Source organism: Mauremys reevesii, linkage group 3 (genome assembly GCF_016161935.1).
Source record: "Mauremys reevesii isolate NIE-2019 linkage group 3, ASM1616193v1, whole genome shotgun sequence".
In the NCBI taxonomy this organism is placed as follows: domain Eukaryota; kingdom Metazoa; phylum Chordata; order Testudines; family Geoemydidae; genus Mauremys; species Mauremys reevesii.
The window spans coordinates 192,918-215,823 of NC_052625.1; the positions used below are offsets into that span (position 1 = coordinate 192,918).

The following is a 22,906-nucleotide window of genomic DNA, read 5'->3' on the forward strand; positions in this document are numbered from 1 at the left end:
CACAAGCAGCCAAAAAAAAAAAAAAAAAAAGCCGCGATCGCGATCTGTGGCAATTCAGCGGGAGGTCCTTCGGTCCTAGTGAGGGACCCTTCGCCGAATTGCCGCCGAATACCTCAAAGTGCCGCCCTGCTCAGGAGTTGCCGCCCCAAGCACCTGCTTGATAAGCTGGTGCCTGGAGCCAGCCCTGACTGCTAGAGAGGACACACCATTTATGGACAGAGAAATGAGCAGCCCCTGAAATGGGGACCTTGTCTCCCTCCTAACCACAGCAGGTCAGGAACCTTTTCCTACAAGCCGAGCCCCAGCTAACGACAAGTCTCAGCCTGGAGGCAGGTGGGCCGTTACCAGAGTCCTCCCCAAACCAGACACTTACCTCACTGATGGTCACGGCTGCTCCACTTCCAGTTCGACGGTATCTGCATATCCTGGCATCAACAACGCTCACTGTCTCACGGCTCTTGTGCGCTTTCCATCTCACAACAGGGGTGGGCTCTTACCCTTGACTTCTTTGTCTGTGGTACTAAGCACAACACAAGGAGGGAAAAACAAAAGTTATCATCAGAATCTGCAATATTGTGTATGTTCTTCTTCTCCCATCTACCATTACACCTTTATAGATACAATTAAAAAGCACACAACGCACATTCAATTTCTGGAATTCCTGGCCAGAGAACGCTGTGAAAGCCAAGGCTATAACAGGTTTCAAAAAAGAACTAGGTAAATTCATGGAGGATCAGTCTATCAATGGCTATTGGTCAGCATGGGCAGGGATGGTGCCATTATCCTCTGTTTGCCAGAAGCTGGGAATGGGCGACACAGGATGGATCACGTCTCGATTCCCTGTTCCATTCCTTCCCTCTGAAGCACCTGGCATTAGCCACTGTCAGAAGACAGGACACTGGGCTAGATGGATCCTTGATCTGACCAAGTACTGCCCTTCTAATGTTTGTATGTTGAGCAGCCTGTTGCACCTGCACCCAACAGAGTCACTATGCAGAAGAGACTATTGTCTCTTCCCCTGGATGTAACCCCACAACTACTCCCAAAATAGGGAAATTCTCCTCCCACACCCAGAACAAGGAGGAAAACTTTTATAAGAAACCAAACCCACCTAAAGTGAAGCAGCCGCCTGTACTCAGCCTCTACCATGCATTTATCTTAAGCTTCAGCCGTGCTGCTAAAAGTCATGAAGTGTTATGTGCGAGGCAGAAAGCTGAGGACTGCTCATGTCTGCTTAGAAGGATGTTCAGGCTGATCAGATCCACTTCTGCCAGCTTCTCCTCGGGCTGGGGCTCCTGGACACTTCCTCTGGAAGTGCACCTGCAAAACCCACGCATGAGCCATCAGTACAAAAAGTTCTATTCATGCATGAAATCTTGCCCTCATCCCTGCCTTCCTCTCCCTTCTCATCTACCTGAGCCCGACTCGATGAACACGGATGAGTAATCAGAGTCACCGCTCCACTTCAGCGCCCACTGCCCCTCATGATTTTTCTCTGCTCTTCCTTTTCCATGGCTCCCAAGACCTAGCCTGTGAGGATGCACACCTAGCACCCTGCCTGTGTCCTATGAAGGGAGATGGCGCAAGGAAAGGTAAGGACAGAGAGAGAGAGAGAGAGAGAGAGAGACAGACAGACAGACAGACAGAGAGAGGGTGTGTGTTGGCCAACATACTAGAGGACAAACAGAGAGAGAGAGAGAGAGACAAACACAGGAGGAAGGCAAGCAACTCACCACCTGCAGTCATCCTCCTGGATCCAACCTTCTACTGAAGAGAACTCGCCGCTCCTGGCCAGAGAATTGAGCAGCCTCTGAAAATGGGGACCTTGTGCCCTTCGTAACTACAGCTAGTCAAGAACATTTTCTTACAAACCCAGCCCCAGCTAATGTGGCGTCCCTACCAGGAGCAGGGAGGGCCATGAGCAGAGCAATCACCAAAACAGACACTTCTCATTGAGAGTGGCAGCTGTTCCGCTCCCAGTTGGACGGCTTTTGCGTGGCATCGACAATACTTGCAGTGTCATCGCTCTCCTTCACTTTCCATCACATGAGGGCAGTAGATTCTGGCACGTGACTTATTTTCCCTTGGTACTAAAGAAGAAAGAAACTAGTAAGAACTGGTTATTAGCTAGGCAGACTTGGTTCTGGGCGGGTATTGTTCACGTCATTAACCAAAACCTAACCCGGACCCTGACCCTAAACCTACCCCTAACCCCTGACCCTAAATCCTCACCCTAGACCCTGACCCTAACCCAACCCCCACCCCGACCCCAGACCCCCTGACCCCAACCCCACCCCTCACCCCCACCCTAAACCCTACCCCTCACCCTAAAACCCTACCCCTCACCCTTAACCCTGACCCCAACCCCTAAACCCTCACCCCTACCCCAACCCCGACCCTAAACCCTCACCCGACCCCTGCCCCTAACCCAACCCTATCCCTGACCCCTAACCCTAAACCCAACCCTACCCCTCACCCTAACACTACCCCTAAACCCTAACCCCAACCCCTAAATCCTAACCCTAAACCCTCACCCCTAACCCCTACCCTCCCCCTCACCCTAAACCCAAACCCTACCCTCACCCCAACCCTACCCTCACCCTACCCCTCCCCCGACCCTAACCATCACCCTAAACCCTAACCGTAACCCTAACCCAACCCCAAACCCAACCCTACCCTGATCCTAAGCCTAAACCCTAACCCTAGACCCTGACCCTAACCCTCCCCGACTTCGACCCCGTCCCCTACCCTAACCTCTGACCCCTAACCCCTAACGCTACCTCTAACCCTAAGCCTCCCCTCCCCCTCACTTAACCCGAACCCCCACCCTCACCCTAACCCCTAACCCTAAAACCCTGACCCTACCCCACAACCCAACCCCCACCCCTAACCCTGACCCCACCCCACCCTACCCTAACCCCGCCCTCACCCTCTCCCTAACCCCTAACCCTACACCTAACCCCGACCCTCCCCCTCTCCCCACTCCCAACCCGACCCAAACCCTCACCCCAACCCCTAACCCCAGCCCCCAACCCTAACCCTGACCCTCCCCCTGACCCCTTGACCCAACCCTGATACTAACCCTAGACCCTCACCCTAAACCCCAAACCCCTCACCCTAACACCCCACCCCAAACCTCACCCTAACCCTCCCCCGCCCCAAACCCTCACCCCCACCCCGAACCCGGACCTCCACCCCCACCCCTCACCTTAACCCCTAAACCCTCACCCTCACCCCTACCCCTAACCCTAACTGCTAAACCCTGACCGTGGTCCAGGTAAGTAAAGAAAGAGGCTCAACATTACAAACGCTTCTGACCAGCAAACCCTTTGGCATATACTTATCTTTGGAAATTGTACAGGAGCTCCCCCTCTCAACATTCCCTTCACCTCAGTAGACAGGCCTTCACTCCCATACGGTGAAATCACTCACAAACATACAGCACCAACATGATGGACAAATAGAAAAATATTCACTACCCTTCACGTCACAATACGACTCGATACTGGATCTGGAAACATCTGTAAATATAAAGAAAGCTTGACTGCAAACATGGTTTAAAACTCTACTCACAGGTCTCCAGACAACTGAGTAGGAGAAAATACAGGTTAAGAGAAAAAACTCCTACTATATATTACAATCTCCTCAGACCAGTCCCCACCTAACCCAGACAGAAAACTGCTATGCTTCTACAACAGTCCAACACCTTGGCCATGCTATCATGACTAGATATGTGTGTTTAACAGAACCTATATCAGAAACGATCCCCCAATGTCTTCCCTCCCAAAGAAAATACAAATGATAACACACAAATCAAACACACTATGAACAACCTGAAATGGAAAAAAAAAGCACATTACACAGAACTAAGGACAGAAAAACAGTACACTAACCACAAATACATGTCACTGTTACCCCCATATCAATACACACCATGACTATAAACACCCATACAAGCACCTCTGCACATCTCTGTCAACCAACACAAAGCCCAGTGACTTCCTGGGACAAGACTCCAGCTTATATACTGCCTAAGCTCCACCCCCTCCATTTCCCAGCATGCCTTAGAAGCCAAAGGCAGCTATAAATACAGACTCAGGCGACACAGAAACCCTTTAGATCATGCTTAGCTTAGCAGCAGCAAGGACTGTTCGTCTTGATGTATTAATCAGCCTTCCTTCTTAAAATACAAATTTATAGAAGACAAACTCTTTCACCAGGTAACACTATAGTTACCATATTTTAGGTTCCTAAAAAGAAAATGCTATCTAGAGGGAAGAGTGGACTCCACAGTAGGTGCAGTTGGGGGCTGCTGAAACAGGTGTCTCAACAGTGCTGGAGGGGTTTGCTTGTACTGTGAGACGGGGATAATGGAAAGATTACTTGGCTGGTGCTCGAGGGCATACCTACAGCCTCACGCTCAAGATGGAGGGCAGTGTCACTTCCTGTCAAGCTGCCCAGGCAGCTGACACAGGCCAGAGCACTGCACCATCCCCATGAACAACTTTAGGGAAAATGGCAACCTGTGCAAACTTGTACTTTGCCCCTGGGCTACCTCCCCCCATCCCCTGCACACCCCTCTGCCTCCTCCAAGTGCTTAGTTTACATAGACACAAGTCACAGAGCTCAGCCCTGGCACAAATTATGCACTGATGGGCAGCCAGAGCGCACTGGCCACCCCTGCACACACACTTCTTGCCCCTTGACAGCCCACCCCTGGGACTCCTGTCCCATCCAACTCCTCCTGTTTCCTGATGGCCCCCCAGGACCCCTGCCCCCATCCACCCCTCCCTGTTCCCTGACCACCACCCCCTTCCTGACTGCCCCACCAGACCCTTGCCCCCATTCAAACCCGTTCCCCATCCTCTGACCGCCCCAACCCCTAACCACACCCCTGCCCACCACCCCGAACTCCCCTGCCCTCTAGCCAACCCCCCTCCTCCCTGCCCCCTTACCATGCTGCCTGGAGCACCAGTGCCTGGCAGCACTACAGCCACGCACCAGAGCACTGGGTCAGGCCGGGCTCTGCAGCATAGAATCATAGAATCTCAGGGTTGGAAGGGACCTCAGGAGGTCATCTAGTCCAACCCCCTGCTCAAAGCAGGACCAAACCCAACTAAATCATCCCAGCCAGGGCTTTGTCAAGCCTGACCTTAAAAACCTCTTGTTCAGTCCATCAGCAGCACTCAGCATCTCCCACTCATGACCCAGAGGCAACATCACAGACGCATGTCACCCCCCACCCCCGCTCAGCAGAGACCAGGTACAAAGGCAGTGGAATTGTGATACCCCAACATCAGCCCCTGCCCTCTGCACAGCAGACAAGAGATTCCCAGAACCAGCTTGGCCAGGGGCTGCTCCAAATGTGGGGAGGGGGCAAGAGTAGGGGCACTGGAACAGATGGCACCAGGGAGCTTTTAATATTACTTTCTACAAGCCATAAGAGCGAGAAACACCCTTGTTTCTCAACAGGACAGTATTTAGGACACACCTCATGTTCCCATGAGGACTACTATTGATGACACACCTCTTGTTTATGTAGGGTCAGTATTCATTACACACCTCTTGTTTCTGGAATGGACAATATTCAAGACACAGCTCGTTTCCAAAGGGAACACTATTCAGGACACACCCCTTGTTCCCGGGAGGAGTGCTATTGATAATGCACATCTTGTTTCTGGGGGGGACAGTATTCAGGACACTCCTGCTGTTTCCAGAGTGGACAATATTCAGGACACACCCCTTGTTCCCTGGAGGAGAACTATTGATAAACACCTCTTGTTTCTTGGGGAGACAGTATTCATTACACAACTCTTGTTTCCAATATTCAGGGGACACCCCTTGTTTCCAGAGGAGACAGTATTCATGACACACCCCTTGTTTCCGGAGGGCATTCATAACCCATCTCATGGTCGCAGAAGGGACACTATTCAGCACGCACCCCTTGTTCCCAGGGGCAGTACTACTGATAACACAACTCTTGTTTCCAGAGGGAACGGTATTCAGAACACACCCCTTGTTTCCAGCGGGGACAGTATTCAGCGCACACCCCTTGTTCCCAGAAGACGTCCTATTGGTGACAGAACTCTTGTTTCTGCGGGGGACAGTATTCAAGGGACACCCCTTGGTTCCAGAGAGCAGGGTATTCATAACACATTTCATGTTCCCAGAAGGGACAGTATGCAGAAAACACCTCTTGTTCTCAGGAGGACTACTATGAATGCGTCACCCCTTCTTTCTGGAGAGGACACTATTCAGGACATACCCCTCATTCCCAGAGGGGACTGTAGTCAGAACCCTGACCCTTAATCCCAACCCTAACCCTTAATCCCAACCCTAACAACCCTACCCTCACCCCCACCTTAACCCCCTAACCCAATCTAACCCTAAACCTAACCCTAGCCATGTTCTAAACGCAGACACTGAGCCTACTCCCCAAAAGCAACCCCACACTTGTTACATTTTACATCCCTTTCACCGTTACTCACAGGATTCCATCTAAAATGATACGTTCACTTACTCATCATTAAACACATATAATGCTGTCAACCCTCACGGTAAGAACACCCATGAGCCCTGCTACTGACTCAACCTACGCAACTCTCTGCTGATATTATGCATAATGGATCCTTCAACATACATGTACACTTCTTTCCTTTTATTAAATGTGTGTGGGTGAAGGCAGGTGCCTCAGACCCAGATCTCACATTCAAACTAATCCCTATACGTCCTCACAGCACAATGAAATCTCTACCAAGCTGCTTCATCTAATACCTACACCATTCAGTACAGCTACACCTAATACTGTGAATGCAGCTGGCGAGAATGCAGATAATTCCCAACAGCTATTGCCAGCTCAAGGGAGGAAGAGATAAGATTGCCCTGGCATGTGTATTAATTCTGTATTTCCTGATTTTCAGAGGTTTGAGTTTTGCTGGGCTTGACATTCTGGAAAGGCACAAGCTACCTCCAGGCAACCGTAACTCTGCGTTAATGAAGTTTTTTTGTCAGTAAATCAAAGCAGACACTTCATTAGGATCTATGCAGTTCAGCATAAACATAAACTTCAATGGTAGCCAGACTTTGCAAATGCTCTTCCACTACTTGTAAAACAAGAAGCCATGAGTCTTCAGAAATACTGCTGCACAACAGCTAACCCACAGCCTTGGGAGGTACTCTATTCCTTTCACAACACTCTGATTTGCAGCATAACCTCCAGGCTTGATGAATACAACAAACCAGGCCTTGGGCTGTAAAAATTAACTATGAAAAAAGCTCTAGTTGGTTCAGAATGCAACAGTCTGCCATCCTAACAGTATAAACACATGGCCTTTTGTGCACTGGGTCCCTATGGAATGTAGATGTAAACATTTATCTTCAAAACCTGCCACCACAGTTGTTTACACAGTCTGAGCCAACAATCTCGCTATCCATAGCCATCACATCCCACAATGGCTATATTCCTCAGAGAGTATGTGTGGTCCATGCTATACAAGCATGCATATCTCTGTACTGTGTGTGTTGCATGCTACACACGTGTGCGTTGCATGCTACACACGTGTGCATCTCTCGTGTGTGTGATGCACACTATACACACTTGCAAATTGTTCTACTGTGCGTGTGTACATGGTGCACACTATACACTTATACACGCTACAGCGTGCATCTCTCTGCTGGGTGTGCAGGCTATACCTGGCTGTCTCTCTGCAGGTGGCGTAGCTCTCGGGCACCGACGGCTGTTTCACGGTTCCGCTCAGAACCGCCACTTCCCCCCGCTGCGCACTGCATTGTGGGAGATGTAGTGTAATGTCCGCTGCCTCCATCTCCCATCAGCCGTTGCGGCCCCGCGGGAGATATCTGTGGTGTCCCTGCTCTGCCCAGTGCACCACGGGAGTTGTGGCTCCAGCTTGCTGCAGGAAAGCCCAGGCCCCCAACGCTCCCGGACCCCGCCCCCCGCCAGTCCTCGCCAGGCGCCCCCGTTCTTAATCCCATCCATCTCCGCCCGCTTCTACCCCGAGTCCGCAGCAGCTCCCCCAGTCGGAGAACCAGGGCAAGTTGAGCACTTACCGAGGCAAATAAACTTCCAGTCGCTGTCCCCAGCGGAACGCCATTAAGAGCGCGCCGGGCAACTTCCGGTCACATTCCCAGTGGGGCCCTGTTAGAGACCGTACCAGGTCAGTTTCACATCCGGCCAGTAGGCAGGGAGTTGGCGGGCTCCCCGAGAGGCTGCGACTTGCTGGGGTGCCGCCATTAGCCAAGGTCGGAGGAGCAGGCGGCGCCCGCCCTGATGCTTCTTACTGCACCGTGAAGGATACGCGAGAAGAACAGATGAATGTGCGGCGCCTCGCAGGGCCCGATACCTCATGGCAGTTAGAGCATCGAGGTGCAATCAATCATGGAAGATGCTGTCTCCTTTCCCCCATCGCATCGCAGGAGGTGTAGTCCCCACCTTGCCGCACCTTATACCCGCCTGGTTCTTTTCAGCGGTGGTTTCAGGTTATTTGAGGTTTTGGAGGTTCCAGCCCGTGGCACAGAGTCACTCCCCGGAGTGTCGCCCCAGCAGTCCCCTGGTAATAATACCACGTATCTGGCTTTAAGGCTGTTCTCTGCATGTTTTCCCCAAGTCCTAGGAACAGTCCTGGTCCCGGAAACACCCAGCAATTGCATGTGTAGGTATAGCACTTCACACATCTACAGGGGTTGCATGAGCAGGGCCACACCCGTTACTGGTCCAGTAGAATAAAGGACAGATTTATATCTTTATAGATCAGAGCCTTTTAGAATCACCAAACAGAAAGTCTACACTACAAACAAATTTTCCTGTAAATATTAATTTGATACTTGTAACTGCATCATGACAAGTAGCCTTCCAGGGCATGTGTGTGAGGACTGTGGTAGTGTGTTATCAGAATAGCTTGAGTAGCTCCTAGGCAGGGCTCTTCACCACTTCAAAGGAAGGAGTATGTTGTCATCCCCATATTCCAAATGGGGAAACAAGCACAGGATTTTTTTCCCATAGACTTTTTTTAGTACCTGGTGTGTGCAATGGGGGCTTTATGAAGTAGACAACTACTTCACTGCCTCATCCTGTTTATCTTTCTAGTTCAGTAGCCTTATCCTGCTGGCAAGGCTTACAACTACTATGTAAGGATATAAAAATAATTTATTTCATAGCAAATATGTAAACAAGCAACCAAAAATCCTTATGAATCAGGATAATAATGTGGAAAGTAACACTTGAAATTAAAGTGTAGACACTGGGTTTTATTAGTAATTATTCATTCCCCCAATAACTTCCAGGGAAGCACCACATTATTAATAAACTGCTTATAAAATACCTTTCATATTGAACTTATTTCAAGCAATAATCAAAGCGCTCTCATGTTTATACATTTCAAACAGTAATTACTCTAATGTGCAGCCAATCTGTGGCTTTTAATTTAAATATTCTTTGAATTAGCTTGCCTAAAAATTGTGTAACTGTATAAAGTATTTTTTGCTAAGACAAGGTTAAACACTTACCCAGGAAGATGGCTGAAGCCGGTCTTGTCTGCGCTACATTTACTGTTTGTCCAACAGCATTACTTTTATACTACTGTTACTATACAAGCGCTGTTACCACAAGTAGGATGAGGTCCATAGCTAGAAAAAATATGCTTTACATGAAACAAGTTTAGCTTTTCTCCCCAGGTGGGGAGGATGAATAAGGAGGTGGTTGTGTGATCAACTCAGGCCAGAGCTCGGGGGATGAGGGACAGGTTCTTGGGGTAGTTCCTAGGGTAAGGAGCCTAACTTCAGTTAAGTGGGGCTAGAAGGGCCAGGCAGGCCAGATGCCTGAGAAGCTGTAACTGGGATGAAGCAGTAGCTACAGCTGTGTGCTGCAAGAAGCAAGAATGGCTCCTGTAGGGAAAAAAGGAATGACCCCCATCTCAGGGAAGGCAAGCTCCAGGTATAAGGAGAGAGGGTAAACTGAACCCAACTCTGGGAGTGAGAGCTGGGGACCCTTGACTCAAGTGTTTGAAAAAAGCAGACACTCAGGGATGAGGGGCTGTTCTCAGCTTGGAACTGAGATGAAGACTCTGGGCAGGTTTTATTAAAATGGACCCCAGACAGGGAATGCTTTGATTATCTTACTTGTGTGAACATGTTAAAGGGCCTGGAGCAGAAAGAGAAACTGAGGCTGGGCTCTGCAGACCCATGCCAGGCCACAAGGGGGCAGCTAATCCTGTTACAGTCCCGATTTCTAAGAAAAGGCCCTGATTAGCTGATAACTTCCCTAGGGTAAGGGCTGTTGTGCCACAGGATAGGTAGTAATGTCTTCCCTGCTGGAGGGCTGGATCCTGGGAAGTGTCCACATGTGTTTATTTCCCTTCTTCCTCTGTCTCTTCTAGAATGCATTGGCCAACACACTCTCCTTGCCTGTCCTACTGTTTCCCTTCACAGGACATGGGCAGAAGTACAAACCTGTGGGGATGTATACCTGGTGTCAATGGTTCTCTGTGCATAGATGGGTCATGTTGGGTACAGATTTACTAGGATGGAGGGAAGTGACTTGCTGCTGCCTCTTCTCTAGAGCTGACAGGAGCTGCCTGCTTCCCTGAAGTTATGTATTAAGTGATTGGTGGCCAGAGCCCTCAACAAGAGCAGCAAGAGGCCATTTACAGGGAGCAGGTCCCAGTATGCAGGCCCTTGCAGAGGGAGGTAGTAGAGACCTGGCACCTCTGGTAGACAGGCACATGTGCCTGCTTCCCAGCATCCCACCTGTGACCATGGCACAGTTGGGTACTCAGTCAGGCTGGAGGTGCACACTGGTCATACTTGCCTTTCATGACTCAGTGGAAAGGCTGCTGGGTACTAGCACTCCCTGCTGGGAGAGAGACTCTGGCCCTGGAGCCAGGCATGACCCTGTGTAAGTCTGTCCACTTAGCATGCATGTCTGTTTCTCCCAGCTACTAAGATGGTGTGAGTTGGGCATGAAGCAGGTGGCAGCAGAGACATACTGGCCAGTAGCTGCACCACCTTCTCCGTTCTACGTAGCCAGTCTGGGACCCTTAGGTACCTTCTCAATGCACTTGTGCCCTACATGGGCATCTACCAGAGGCAGGGAAAGATGTCTGAAGGTGACTCCCAGTGAAGTATTGAGGGTCTAGGGCTACTTACATGCTTGCCCACCCTGGTGTGGGGGAGGGTAAGGCCTGTACCAGCTCACTGGTGGGAAACTGACAGGGTGGAGAGGCAGGTGGGGGTGGCTTTGCTCAGCAAAGCTGCCCCCTTCCTTCTGAAGTGTGGCTTCCACGTAGGGATCCGTGCTGAGAGGGCAGCAGCAGTGCTCTCTTTGGGTTAGCTGCCCACCCATGACCCCAGGCTTCCTCTTTAAGGTCTTCCTCCACTAGTATTACTATGACTGATAGGGCGATTTCTTTGGCTCCTGCTAGTAGGCCACAGCCTAGGAGGATGAGAACAGGAGATAGGATTTCTTTGTGTAAGGGTCCAGATGCTGCTGCAGAGGTGTAATGCCCTGAGGGCTGACATGCAGATTTGGCTCCTGTAGCAGGAGTGGGTAGGAATCCTGTTGTTTTGGATATCTACCCTGTGATATTTGACAGTCTGGGGTCACTGTGTCCTTTCTCCTTCATGACCCAGGCTGTGTGGCTTCAACTCCTATCCCCACTGTGTTCTCTTGTTCTCAATGTCTGGTAAATGTGAGACCCATGGCACTGAGCCTTTGGGGGTGGCATGTGGGAACTGGTGTGTTGGACACAGATTGGCCATTTTTTATTTCCTGACACAACTCCTTGTCTGTTTTAGGAGTAGGGATCTCTCAAGCCCTGCCAGGAATGCTGGAGGTTATAGCTAAACCTTCACCATGAGCTGTCACCCACTCAGCCATGAGCAATAACCCCTAACCCCTGAACATTGAGCATTTACCATTAGCTACCAAATGATGAGTGCTTATCGCTGACTCTTAACCCCCAACACTGTTCAGTGGAAAAAAAAATACTAATCCTTAACTGGTGAGCACTCAGCCCTGACCCATAACCCCTACTGGCTGAGCAGTGAACATCAACCCTCAGCCCTCCAGATTGGTGAGCAATAAATTAAACCCTGAGCTGTTTAATGTCAATTTAAAAAACTGCAATAGCTGCTCAAAAGAACATGAGTAGCACTGGACTGATCTCATACCAACCGAATACTAGATAGTTAGATTTATTCTAACATTAAAAGGTTGTATACACCTAAAGTAAAATATAAATGGGTTTTAGTAGTTTTACATCACATTTTTATTAAAGTAATTGCTACAAAAAAAACAATTCATTAGAGACACTTCAGTAAAGGCTTCTAATTCCCCTTAGTGCTGTAGCCTACAGGTATAGGTATTTACTAGATGAGGCTTAGGTATAAATTAAGGCAATAATGTAATGAGCCTACAAGGCCTGTAAGACAATATATAGTTTAGCTAAATTAAGGCACAAGGTCCAAAAAGGCTTAAGCATAAGTAGTTAACCAAAAGTAACCCTAGATAATATGATTTTAAACAATAAAATGCTGTAATAACTGAACTGTTGACAAGTAACCATGGGATACTAGTTCATAGCATCTTGAGATATTTTAAGTTAGGGACATCAGAAGCTGTCTGACAACAAAAATGCCATGGTAACTGTCTCAATTATATGATAATAAAATCAAGGTAAAAGGATTAATAATCTATTGGAGAAGGGCATCCCAACATTACGGTGAGGAACTACAAACAACAAAAAGGGCCTGAAACCTTGAGTATTGCATTTCATATGGTGGCATAAGTGTAACACATTATAAAAGTTGTATCTCACCCTGTGTGCCTTGAGAGATGCCAAGATGATGACCGATGGTTATGGTGAGGGGGAAGATAACTAACACTGCAGGTTGTTTTGCATGGGATGATGAAAGTATCTGGATGCTCAGCACATTCTGTATTCTCTCTACCTGCCTCACAGGGTTTAGAGTGTTCGTGACTTTGCTAACTGTATTAATAAAAGTATTATAAATACAGTGAGATTTCCTAAGTGTGAGTGTTGCAACCATGCATCTTCAGGCTCCCAACTGAACAGCAAGGCCTTTAGGTAAGAACATAAGAATGGCCATACTGGGTCAGATCAAAGGTCCATCCGGCCCAGTATACTTTGCCTGATCTTGGTACAAGAACCTATCAAATTTCAGTGCTATTTGGGGAAACTAAATTATATTACTAATCAATATACAATCAATAGATCTGACACAGTGCATGTGTTTCCTATTCTAACTAGGTAAATGTTTAGGAAAGCAATTTACCAAACAGTCCCACCACAGTGGCAGCAAGTTAAATCCTATACAAATCACTCCTAGAAGAGTGCAGCCCAAACCATGAGACCCTTGCTCCATTTTTACTCATTACCGAAACAGATGCTTTGCTTGAGTAAGGATCTCAGGATTTGGCCTCATTTTATTGTGGCCAACTTAACATTGCTGGAGGACTGTCTCCGCCATCTTCTGACTACTGAATTCTTTAGCAAAGAAGATAGGGGAAAAAGGAATGCTGTAAAATTGTCCAAATAAATTTGCTTACCAGTGGCACAATATGGCCCCAAATTAGGACCAACATGGTTCAGTTGTTTCAGTGCAATATACTTTCAAATAAGATCCATGTTCACTTTCAGAATTCTACTGCATTCCAGCAGCAGGCATCTTCCTATATTTGTATATGAAAGCATCTGTTTTTCCAAGGCTAACTCCATAGGATTCTACTGCTGCCAAAGACCCAAAGCATGTAACGTTATTGAAGTGTTCCTTTACACCTTTAATTGAAGAGGAAATATTTCTTGGACTCCCATTTTCCTCTTTGGGATTCAAGTCTTTCACCACAGCAGCTCCATTCTTGTTGTCACTGGTGGCGTTCAAAGAGGTGTCGTTTTCAACACAATTGCTAATACAGCCACCCATGTGCTTGTGGAGATCTTGACTCACAAGTAATACAACTGTCCCTCCAACATGAAGCACTCTGACAGTTTAAAAAAAACAAAACATGGTTAGTTGTGCATGCTTACTAGACTATGCATTCTGTCTATGGACTCCTCATGCCTCTATTACTGTAGTATCTAGGCACCCTCAATCAAAATCAGAGCTATGTCAATTTTTTGCAAAGAATAAGTCAGTATCTGTCACCCTTCAAGGATCACAGAGACACGGGGATTTTAGATGCTATGGCCCTAATTCAGTGAAACACTTAAGTACATGCTTAGGTTTCTTGTTTCATCATAATCAGTAAAACCTTTTGCAAACTGTTGTAGCTCCACTCTGAATTTTTCCCTAAATGAAGCTGGACCCTTCTTGCCTCAGCAATATTTATGACTTGGGGAAATGAAAAGCATTTACTATAGACAAAGGTGGGTCCAGCTGTACTGCTGACATTTCTTCTCAAACTGAAAGGATGATCTCCCTCAGACACCTTTTCCAGACTTAACTGATGGAAGTTGGAGGTTTTGGACTGATTTTCCAGAGCCTCTAAACTACAATGTAAAAGGAGTATCTCCTATGACAGGATAAGGGAGTTTTTAAACTGACCTTTTCCTTAGGGTTGTCTACACTTAGTGATGTGCAGAGTACGGACACTGCATGCCCAGCTAGTATAGGCATAAACAACACAGTAAAGGGTGAAGCACTGTTTAGGTGAGTAGTTACCTGCATAACTGAACCCTAGGATATACACCCTACATGGGCTCTCTACATGCCCAAGCAGTGCCTCCCACGTCCATTCTGCTATTTTTAGCAATGTAGCGTCCCGCAGGCTTCCAGCTACTGGAGCCTTTCCTCGCTGCAAGGAAAGGTTCTGGCAGTGGGGTTCTGCTGGAGCCTTTGCTGCTGTGTGTAGCTCCACACCATAGTGAGTGTGGATGCAGACTGCTTTTCACTAGCTACGTATGATTCATGCCACTGGAATTGTAGTCAAGTGTAGTCATGGTCTTAGTGAGATCTAAATTATTGTCCTCAGTTTGTTCTATTGATTCCTAAAGCTTTTTAATCTGAGGAAAGGTGCCATCAAATTACACAGTTTAAAATCAAGTTATATAAATTACCTGTTAGGAGCTAACATTACAAGAGCCACTGGAATGCTTGAGCCCCAGAACGGAACTGCCCCCATCTGAAGACTGCTCACAGTCAGCAGGTCAAATAAAAGGCTCTCATTAAGTCTGTTGGTGGAACTTCTCTGGCAATTTTTTTCCCCTTGTTCCCATATTCAAGGAAATATCTTTGCCCGAGAAGATCCACCAAGAGAGAAAACAAGACCAGAATGGAACAGAACTCCAAGCAAGGCCAACAAGAGAATAGAGGAGAGAGAGAGAGAGAGAGAGAGAGTGAGTGTAAGAGGGAGAGAACCAACAGATGATTACATCAATACCTGTCTGGTCTGACAAAAAGGAAAATCAAATACAATGGCTCAACCCTTTCTGTACCAGGACCCCTCCCACAGTGCCATAACATAAGGGAGGTCACAACACCCTGAAACTTGTTCTGATTGCAAACTTGAAGAACCCATGATCTAATACAACAAACCGCCATTAAAAGTGTATTACTACTATATCCCATAGTCTAGTTACTCTTCCAACTGTAGTGGGACTTAAAGTAAATTCCTTCTCTTTCCCAAAATTAGAGCCACCAATAAATAGGGCAACGGATCACAAATACAACTAACTAGTAAAGACCTCTTTACCCTTTCTTCACCATAGAAACAGAAGTTTCTACACTCCACTTTTTGGTTTATGCCCTGCCCACCAGTCTCATTTTTGGAGATGATTACTTCTGGCATGGTGCTCATTTTGAAAATGTATTTTTATGGGGACCATTAGGACCGCTTGTGTTTTTGTTTTTTCTACATTTAGAGCCATTTTCAAGGTTAGAAGAAAGCCTGTTTTCTTCTGAAAACAAACTTACACATTTTAATTGAAGTTTACTTTATTCCTTAGTTTACTATTAAGACAAATATGATAACAGGCCTTTTTAGATATGAAAGTAATACCTTTATTTAAAAAAAAATGCATACAAATATTAGTAACAGAACATGCGTTTCTAGAGAAAATAAAGGGGAGTGGGTTAAACAAAAAAAGTGAGAGAGGCAGTAGAACAGCCAGGAAAAGCAAAAGCCTGAAAGCCTGTTACAGAAAAAAAGAGAAAGTGAGAGGCTGCAGAGAAAATTTTAAAACAGGAATGGAAGAAAAGTCTGTCTCTCTCACTTTGTGTCTTGTTTACCTTCCCCTTCATTTTCTCTACAAACACATGTTCTGTTGCTAACATTTAATGCCTTTATTTAAAAAATGCATTAAAAAACCTAAAATAGGTGTTATATTTATGCCTTAACACTTTATTCCTTTGTTTTCTAAACTATTTAAAATTATGTAAAGCTTATTTTCTTCTTTAAAAATTCTCTTTTCTTCTAACCTTTAAAATGGCACTAAATGTGAAATATTTCACAAAACAGTCCTAGTGTTCCCTATAAAATAAATATTAAAATGGCTACCAAGCCAACAGTGTACACCTCTAAAATGAGACCAGTGCATGAGACATAAACCAGAAAGGGGACATGGAAACCTGTCAAAATTTATGATGAAAGGTAAAGTTGTCTTTACTATTCTACTGTTAGAAAAGCATCTTAAGAGACTTTTCTAGTATCAACAAAAATGATACATTTAGAATCATCTGGTATGAGTGTCTAAACTTTGACAGCTGTATGCTTCTCAGATCACCACTGAAAACACAGCCAGCTTTCAAAATAACGTCTACCTGAAAACAGTAGGAAGAGTGAAGGTTCTGTCACCACATTGACTTGTGGAAAGAGTAACCCCTCAGTTCAAGAATGCCTCGAGGACATAACATTTAACATACATGCTTTGACAGCTCTTACTGCTGTCAAAGCTTCCACAGATTGCAAGGCAAGACATGAAACACCTCAAGTAATGCTCTGGAGAAGTGGATTTGTGAGGAATAATTGTATGCAACACAGACGTATTTAATTAGCAGCTTTTCTGGGTCCAGACCACAGAATTGGGGGTCATTTAGAGTAGAGATTTTTATGCTCAAGACTACAAACAAGTATAGAGTTTAAAAAAATACCCTAAAGTGTTTCAAATATTATATATACCTTTCCATTTCTCGAAGAATATTTGGTAGAAGCTTTATGTCTTTTGTTATCTTGAACTTTTTCCCAAATGGAATGTCCGAAATCACAACATCAACACTTTCTGAAGGTAATGGCAATGCTGCAAAACAGAAGTCAGATTCTTAAATTTGGCTAAACTTAAGAAAGAACAGTGACTGAGTAGCAACCATGATTCGAGCATGTTGACAGCAAGATCCTCACTCCTGTGGAGTGCATAGCCTCAGCAGTGTTCAGAACTTCCAAAAAGCTATGACTATTGAGGCAATGTATATGGCTCCCTCATAAAGGAGCCACAAACTCAACTCTACTCCAGTCCCTTTCAGCTTCAACAGAATCCACATGGACTCACCCTGAAAGGTAGACATGGTGGAAAGGGCATATACAATTTATGCTGTCAGTTTCCACAAAGAAGAATTACAGTAACTAGAACAACTTCTCTCCTTTGCATCTGACAGCATAGATCCCCTAACCTCTGCAGATAAACTAGCAGTGACAACTCTCTATAGAAGTGGTCTAAGAAGAACTAGAGTGGAGAACTGTTTTTCCCAATTTGGGCATCCAAACTGGAGTATAAGCCACAGGATAATAGTACACTGAATATATAAACTGACCATCAAAGAGCAGGTTTACAAGTCTTAGGATCTCTCTACACCATCACTTTTGTTGGTAAAACTTTTGTCAGTCAGGGGTGTGAAAAAATACCCCCCTGATCAACATAAGTTTCACTAACAAAAGTGCTGGTGTGGACAGCACTATGTTGGCAGGAGAGGCTATCCTGCCAGCAAAGAATGGCTACATGAGAGACCTTACAGTAGCACAGCTGCAGTGGTACAGCTGTGTCACTATAAGGTCCATAGGGTAGACATAGCCTTAATGAAGGAGGTGATCCTAAGACCTGTTGTGTTTGCTATGAACCTGGAAGAATGTATTGTAAGCACCTGAGGATCTTACACACCTCCAAGCTTATGACATTGTTATAAAAACAGCAGTTCTCAAACTTTTGTATTGGTGACCCCTTTCACACAGCAAGCCTTTGAGTGCGACCCCCCTCCTCCCAAATTAATTTTTTTTTTTATATTTAACACTATTATAAATGCTGGAGTCAAAGAGGGGTTTGGGGTTGAGGCTGACAGCTCACAACCCCCCCCCAGGTAATAACCTCATGACCCCCTCAGGGGTCCCAACCCCCAGTTTGAGAACTCTGTTATAAAACGTTTCATCCATCAACACCACGCAGGAGGCACTCAAGAGATGTGTGATGAGGACACCTATAGTATCTGCTAAAAGACCTAAGAAACCTAGAAAACAAGAAACCCCTTACTATCCTCTTTCATTACTAGAAAGAAACCAATGCCATTAGTATAGCTTCAGTCCCATATTCCACTAAAGGCAATGGTATAAATGAGGGCACGATTTAGCTTGCAGAAGATTTATTACCGATAGAGAGAAAGAATACACCCAACTTGAGTCCGCAAAGCTGGCAGCCAGAAAAATTGTGTTAATTTGCACGTAAAAACATCTGATCAGCATGTCAGAGAGTCAATGAACACGAAACAACACAATTCCATTTTTACAAACTAGTTCTGCTCCTCAAGGTAAATAACTGTTTGCAAATGAGTTTTAAAATGGGAGTTATGTGGTTAACCTTGCAGGCACTTTACTTACAAGAATAATTTGCTCAAATGCACATGTTAAACTGAAGGAAGTGAAGCATTAGATCTTTCATACAGAATCTGGTTACAGGAAGGCCTGGCTGTAGCCAATTTAATTTTGATTTTGAGCTGCTTTCTTTGAATTGTTTCTCCAGACGCCTGAATTTTCTATGCCAGCTCTAAGTGATTTTCTTTTATTGAAGCTATACAAAAAGCCTAGTCTCTTGAAAATGGCGTTAGCTGTTTCCCAGAACATTCTTGGACCAAGACTTATGGTAAATAAGTTTAGTCTATGAGCGAAATAGCCAGCTATGCATTGTTTTGAAAAAACGTGAAATTAATATAGTCTGACCAATGCCTAAGATACAGCCACGAGGCACCAATTACTTCCTCAACAAGGGTATGGTCTGAGTTCAGAATACTTCTAATTTCTAGTATCCTAAGCCAAGCCAAGTCCAGTGGGGGCTCTAAAACCAATCAGGTAAGAAACAGATATTACAAGGGAAGGAGTACTATACATTCTCCTTCATCTGAATACAAGGTAAGGTGTCAAATACTGATCATCTTTTGCTAACTGCTGTAATGAGTTTTCATATGTGGGTAATTCAGAACCAGATTTGGAGGATTTGTCCAGATTAAGTATCATATCATAAAGCAATTATCTTCTCCTAAAATCAGCCCATAAATTGAGAACAAACAGATAGCATTTTCCAGGAAAAGGCCAGGATCATTACATTTATCCATTGCAAAAGATAATGATTCATTAATTGACTTAAGTTACCATTGCAGAAAAATTTGAGTTACAAGCTGCAGGGCTTTATCTTTGTATTATAATAGTTAACTAGAACTTTTACCTAAATAATGACTTTTTTTGGACTGGGAATTTCATATAAGATACAGAGTAATAGTAGTGATTTGCCAAAGCCTAGAAATTAATATATACAGTATCCTTTTGTTAAATTTCTTGTCAAAACATAAGGGGAAGAGAACAGAAAAACAGCAGGTCATGAACATAAAGGTAAGTGTCAACCCAATCATGTATGAAAAGAGTCAAGTACTCTAGGTTTTAGAATACTTTGATTCACAGCATTAACTATAGTTCTAGAACTCTGTTTAGAGTCCTTAACACATGCTTTGTCATTCTAAAATATTTTTCAAATATTACCTATGACAGATGCTTTAAGTAACTCAATTTTACCCATCAAGCCTGCAGCCTTAATGTTTTCATGTGCACCTTGTAGCTGTGAATCATTTATATCAGCACCCAAGTAATGTACATTCTGTTGGAGGGGAAAAGGAGAAATTTTTATTATGCAGAATAAAACATAATACTGAATATTTTTACACATTTAAGAGTACAAGTTGTTCTTCAAAGGCAAGACCTCTGGGTGAGATTCAGTTCTGAAGATCTTACAATAACAGAATATAACTCAAAGTCCAGAGAGAAGAGGTGCAAAAGTAGCTTTAAGCTTTGCAATTGCAGACTGCTCTAGGAAGCAGTAATTTAGATAGCCCTAGGAGATAAGCTACAACAGCCTGTACCGAACTACCTATGAGCAGCTGCACTACTCAGAATCCTTCAGTGCACTGCCCTGTGACATCATCCCTGACATACCCTCTACTCTGGGATAAGCACTGGATGACAGCCTACAGCTGTCTTCCTCAGTTCTTGCACTGAGGGAATAATCTGCTGGCTGGATCCAGGGCTTTTAGAGCCCCTTTGTGCTGCAGAGACCTCTGTCACTAGCACAAAAGGGCCAGAGCAGGGGTGAGAATCTCTATTTATGAATTTAGACAACTGCAAGAACAGGTGCACAGGAATTAGTGATTTGTATAAGTACATCTTGGAGAAGTTTTAAACCAAAGCTCAGTTTAAAAATTCTGTAAACTTCTCCAGAAAAGTTTGGCTGATTTTCCAACAAGCACACATATGTATTGTAATTTACCAAAAGTGTTTTACAAATATAAAATAAATTAATGTAATACTATCTTGGAAACATCCTACCTATTATAACTGTAGAACTTACAGGCCATTCTTTTGCAGCTTCCAAGAGTATTGTTCCTAATCCACACATAGGATCTAAAACAAATGCACCAGTCTAAAAAAAAACAAACAAACAAAACATACTGAATATATTTAAAAAACAAAAACAAACATTTAACAGTATAATTTGTTCTTCAAAGGCAAGGCCTTTAGGTAAGAACATAAGAATGGCCATACTGGGTCAGATCAAAGGTCCATCCGGCCCAGTATCCTGTCTTCCAACAGTGGCCAATGCCAGGTGCCCCAGAGGGAGTGAACCTAACAGGTAGTGATCTCTCTCCTCCCATCCATCTCCACCCTCTGACAAACAGAGGCTAGGGACACCATTCCTTACCCATCCTGGCTAATAGCCATTAATGGACTTAACCTCCATGAATTTATCCAGTTCTCTTTTAAACCCTGTATAGTCCTAGCCTTCACAGCCTCCTCAGGCAAGGAGTTCCACAAGTTAACTGTGTGCTGTATGAAGAACTTCTTCCTTTTATTTGTTTTAAACCTGCTGCCCATTTATTTCATTTGGTGGCGCCTAGTACTTATATTATGGGAATAAGTAAATAACCTTTCCTTATCCACTTTCTCCACATCACTCATGATTTTATATGCCTCTATTATATCCCCCCTTAGTCTCCTTTTCCAAGCTGAAAAAGTCCTAGCCTCTTTAATCTCTTACCCTTCTCTGAACCTTTTCTAATGCCAGTATAGCTTTTTTGAGATGAGGAGACCGCATCCGTATGCAGTATTCGAGATGTGAGCGTACCATGGATTTATAGAAGGGCAATAAGATATTCTCCATCTTATTCTCTATCCCCCTTTTAATGATTCCTAACATCCTGTTTGCTTTTTTGACTGCTGCTGTCGCAGGGACCGGCAGGGCGCTCCCCCGCCCGTGGCTTGCCCCGCCCCAGGAGACACACACTTGGAGAGCTGGTGCCTGGAGCTGCCGCTGTTTCTGATGTACTTAAAAAAACATTTTTGTTATTACCTTTTGAGTTTTTGGCTAGCTGCTCTTCAAACTCTTTTGGCTTTTCTTATTACATATTTACACTTAATTTGGCAGTGTTTATGCGCCTTTCTATTTACCTCACTAGGATTTGACTTCCACTTTTTAAAATATGCATTTTTATTTCCCACTGCTTCTTTTACATGGTTGTTAAGCCACAGTGGCTCTTTTTTAGTTCGTTTACTGTGTTTTTTTAATTTGGGGTGAGATTCAGAACTGCAGCTCTTACAAATGGGGTATTATATTCAACACCAAAAGATGTTGACTTTTCTGTGACAGACTGACCCTGGGACATGATGAATGCCCATAAATTCCCATTAAAATCAAGGACTGACAGCAATCAGCACTATACAAGATCAGACTTACCATAAAACATTAGAAGTATAAGAATCACTGAGATACCTTCAATTACATTTTCTGAAATCCAAATCTAAGTTGGTGTGTTGGTTAGAGGACACGCACTTTTAGAGAAAAAGTGTATTCATAATGTTCCTCCAACAGGTGTCTGTAAGGCCATCTCTGCCTCCACTAACGATCATGAAATTCTTAGCCCTCTGAACAACAGAACCTATCATTATGAAGGCCCCTCTGTTGCTATTATTAATAATCTATATCAATGTTTGCTTACACTGATTTCAGCAAGAGATGCCATAGCCCATGCAACAGTAGATCGGAGTCCTGCAGTTTGGATATACTCTCTGTTCGCCAGTGGAAGTCTGCAAACAACAAGAGGTAGATTCCAAACTAAAACACTTCATATAAGAAGTGAATCCAAAAGAATGTCTCTGTAAAAATGCAAATGGTCATGCATAAAAATCATCATAGAGTCAACTATGGGAACCCAGTAGAAAAGGATAACTCAGTGAAGGACAGGGAGTGTGACTTGTTGCTCAGCACTTTTGAAAACCAGGTCACTGATTTAGGTGCCAAAGTATGGCCTTATGAACCCAGCTTTAGGCTGCTCTTTTGGAAATTCAGGCAAAGGTTTTAAGTCAACTCTAGACATATTGTAAGTGATCAAGATGTAAAATAGCCAAAAGGAT

General features: G+C 44.8%; 1 protein-coding gene and 1 long non-coding RNA gene across 12 annotated transcripts in view; both read right to left on the bottom strand.

Moving 5' to 3' along the window:
- The window catches only part of LOC120402083, a 35,887-nt gene extending 27,774 nt beyond the window's left edge, over window positions 1-8,113 (bottom strand). For 4 of the 5 annotated variants that reach the window (XR_005596960.1, XR_005596959.1, XR_005596958.1 and 1 more), the window contains exons 1-6: window positions 7,693-7,863; window positions 3,480-3,521; window positions 1,734-2,090; window positions 1,415-1,565; window positions 1,112-1,320; window positions 374-520 (exon numbers count right to left, since the gene is read on the bottom strand). This is a non-coding gene — a long non-coding RNA (uncharacterized LOC120402083). Of the gene's footprint in view, window positions 1-373; window positions 521-1,111; window positions 1,321-1,414; window positions 1,566-1,733; window positions 2,091-3,479; window positions 3,522-7,692; window positions 7,864-8,067 lie in introns of those variants that run through there. The other variant, XR_005596962.1, reaches the window with a different exon arrangement.
- Window positions 8,114-12,277: 4,164 nt separating this feature from the next.
- THUMPD2 (THUMP domain containing 2) overlaps window positions 12,278-22,906 on the bottom strand; it is a 45,633-nt gene continuing 35,004 nt past the window's right edge. For 4 of the 7 annotated variants that reach the window (XM_039530417.1, XM_039530416.1, XM_039530418.1 and 1 more), the window contains 5 exons: window positions 22,492-22,579; window positions 20,847-20,918; window positions 19,985-20,099; window positions 17,150-17,267; window positions 12,279-14,014 (listed from right to left, as the gene is read on the bottom strand). In XM_039530417.1, the coding sequence (XP_039386351.1) occupies window positions 13,678-14,014; window positions 17,150-17,267; window positions 19,985-20,099; window positions 20,847-20,918; window positions 22,492-22,579 (730 nt within the window). In that variant the 3' untranslated portion in view covers window positions 12,279-13,677. Of the gene's footprint in view, window positions 14,015-17,149; window positions 17,268-19,984; window positions 20,100-20,824; window positions 20,919-22,491; window positions 22,580-22,906 lie in introns of those variants that run through there. The other 3 variants (XM_039530412.1, XM_039530414.1, XR_005596218.1) reach the window with 2 other exon arrangements.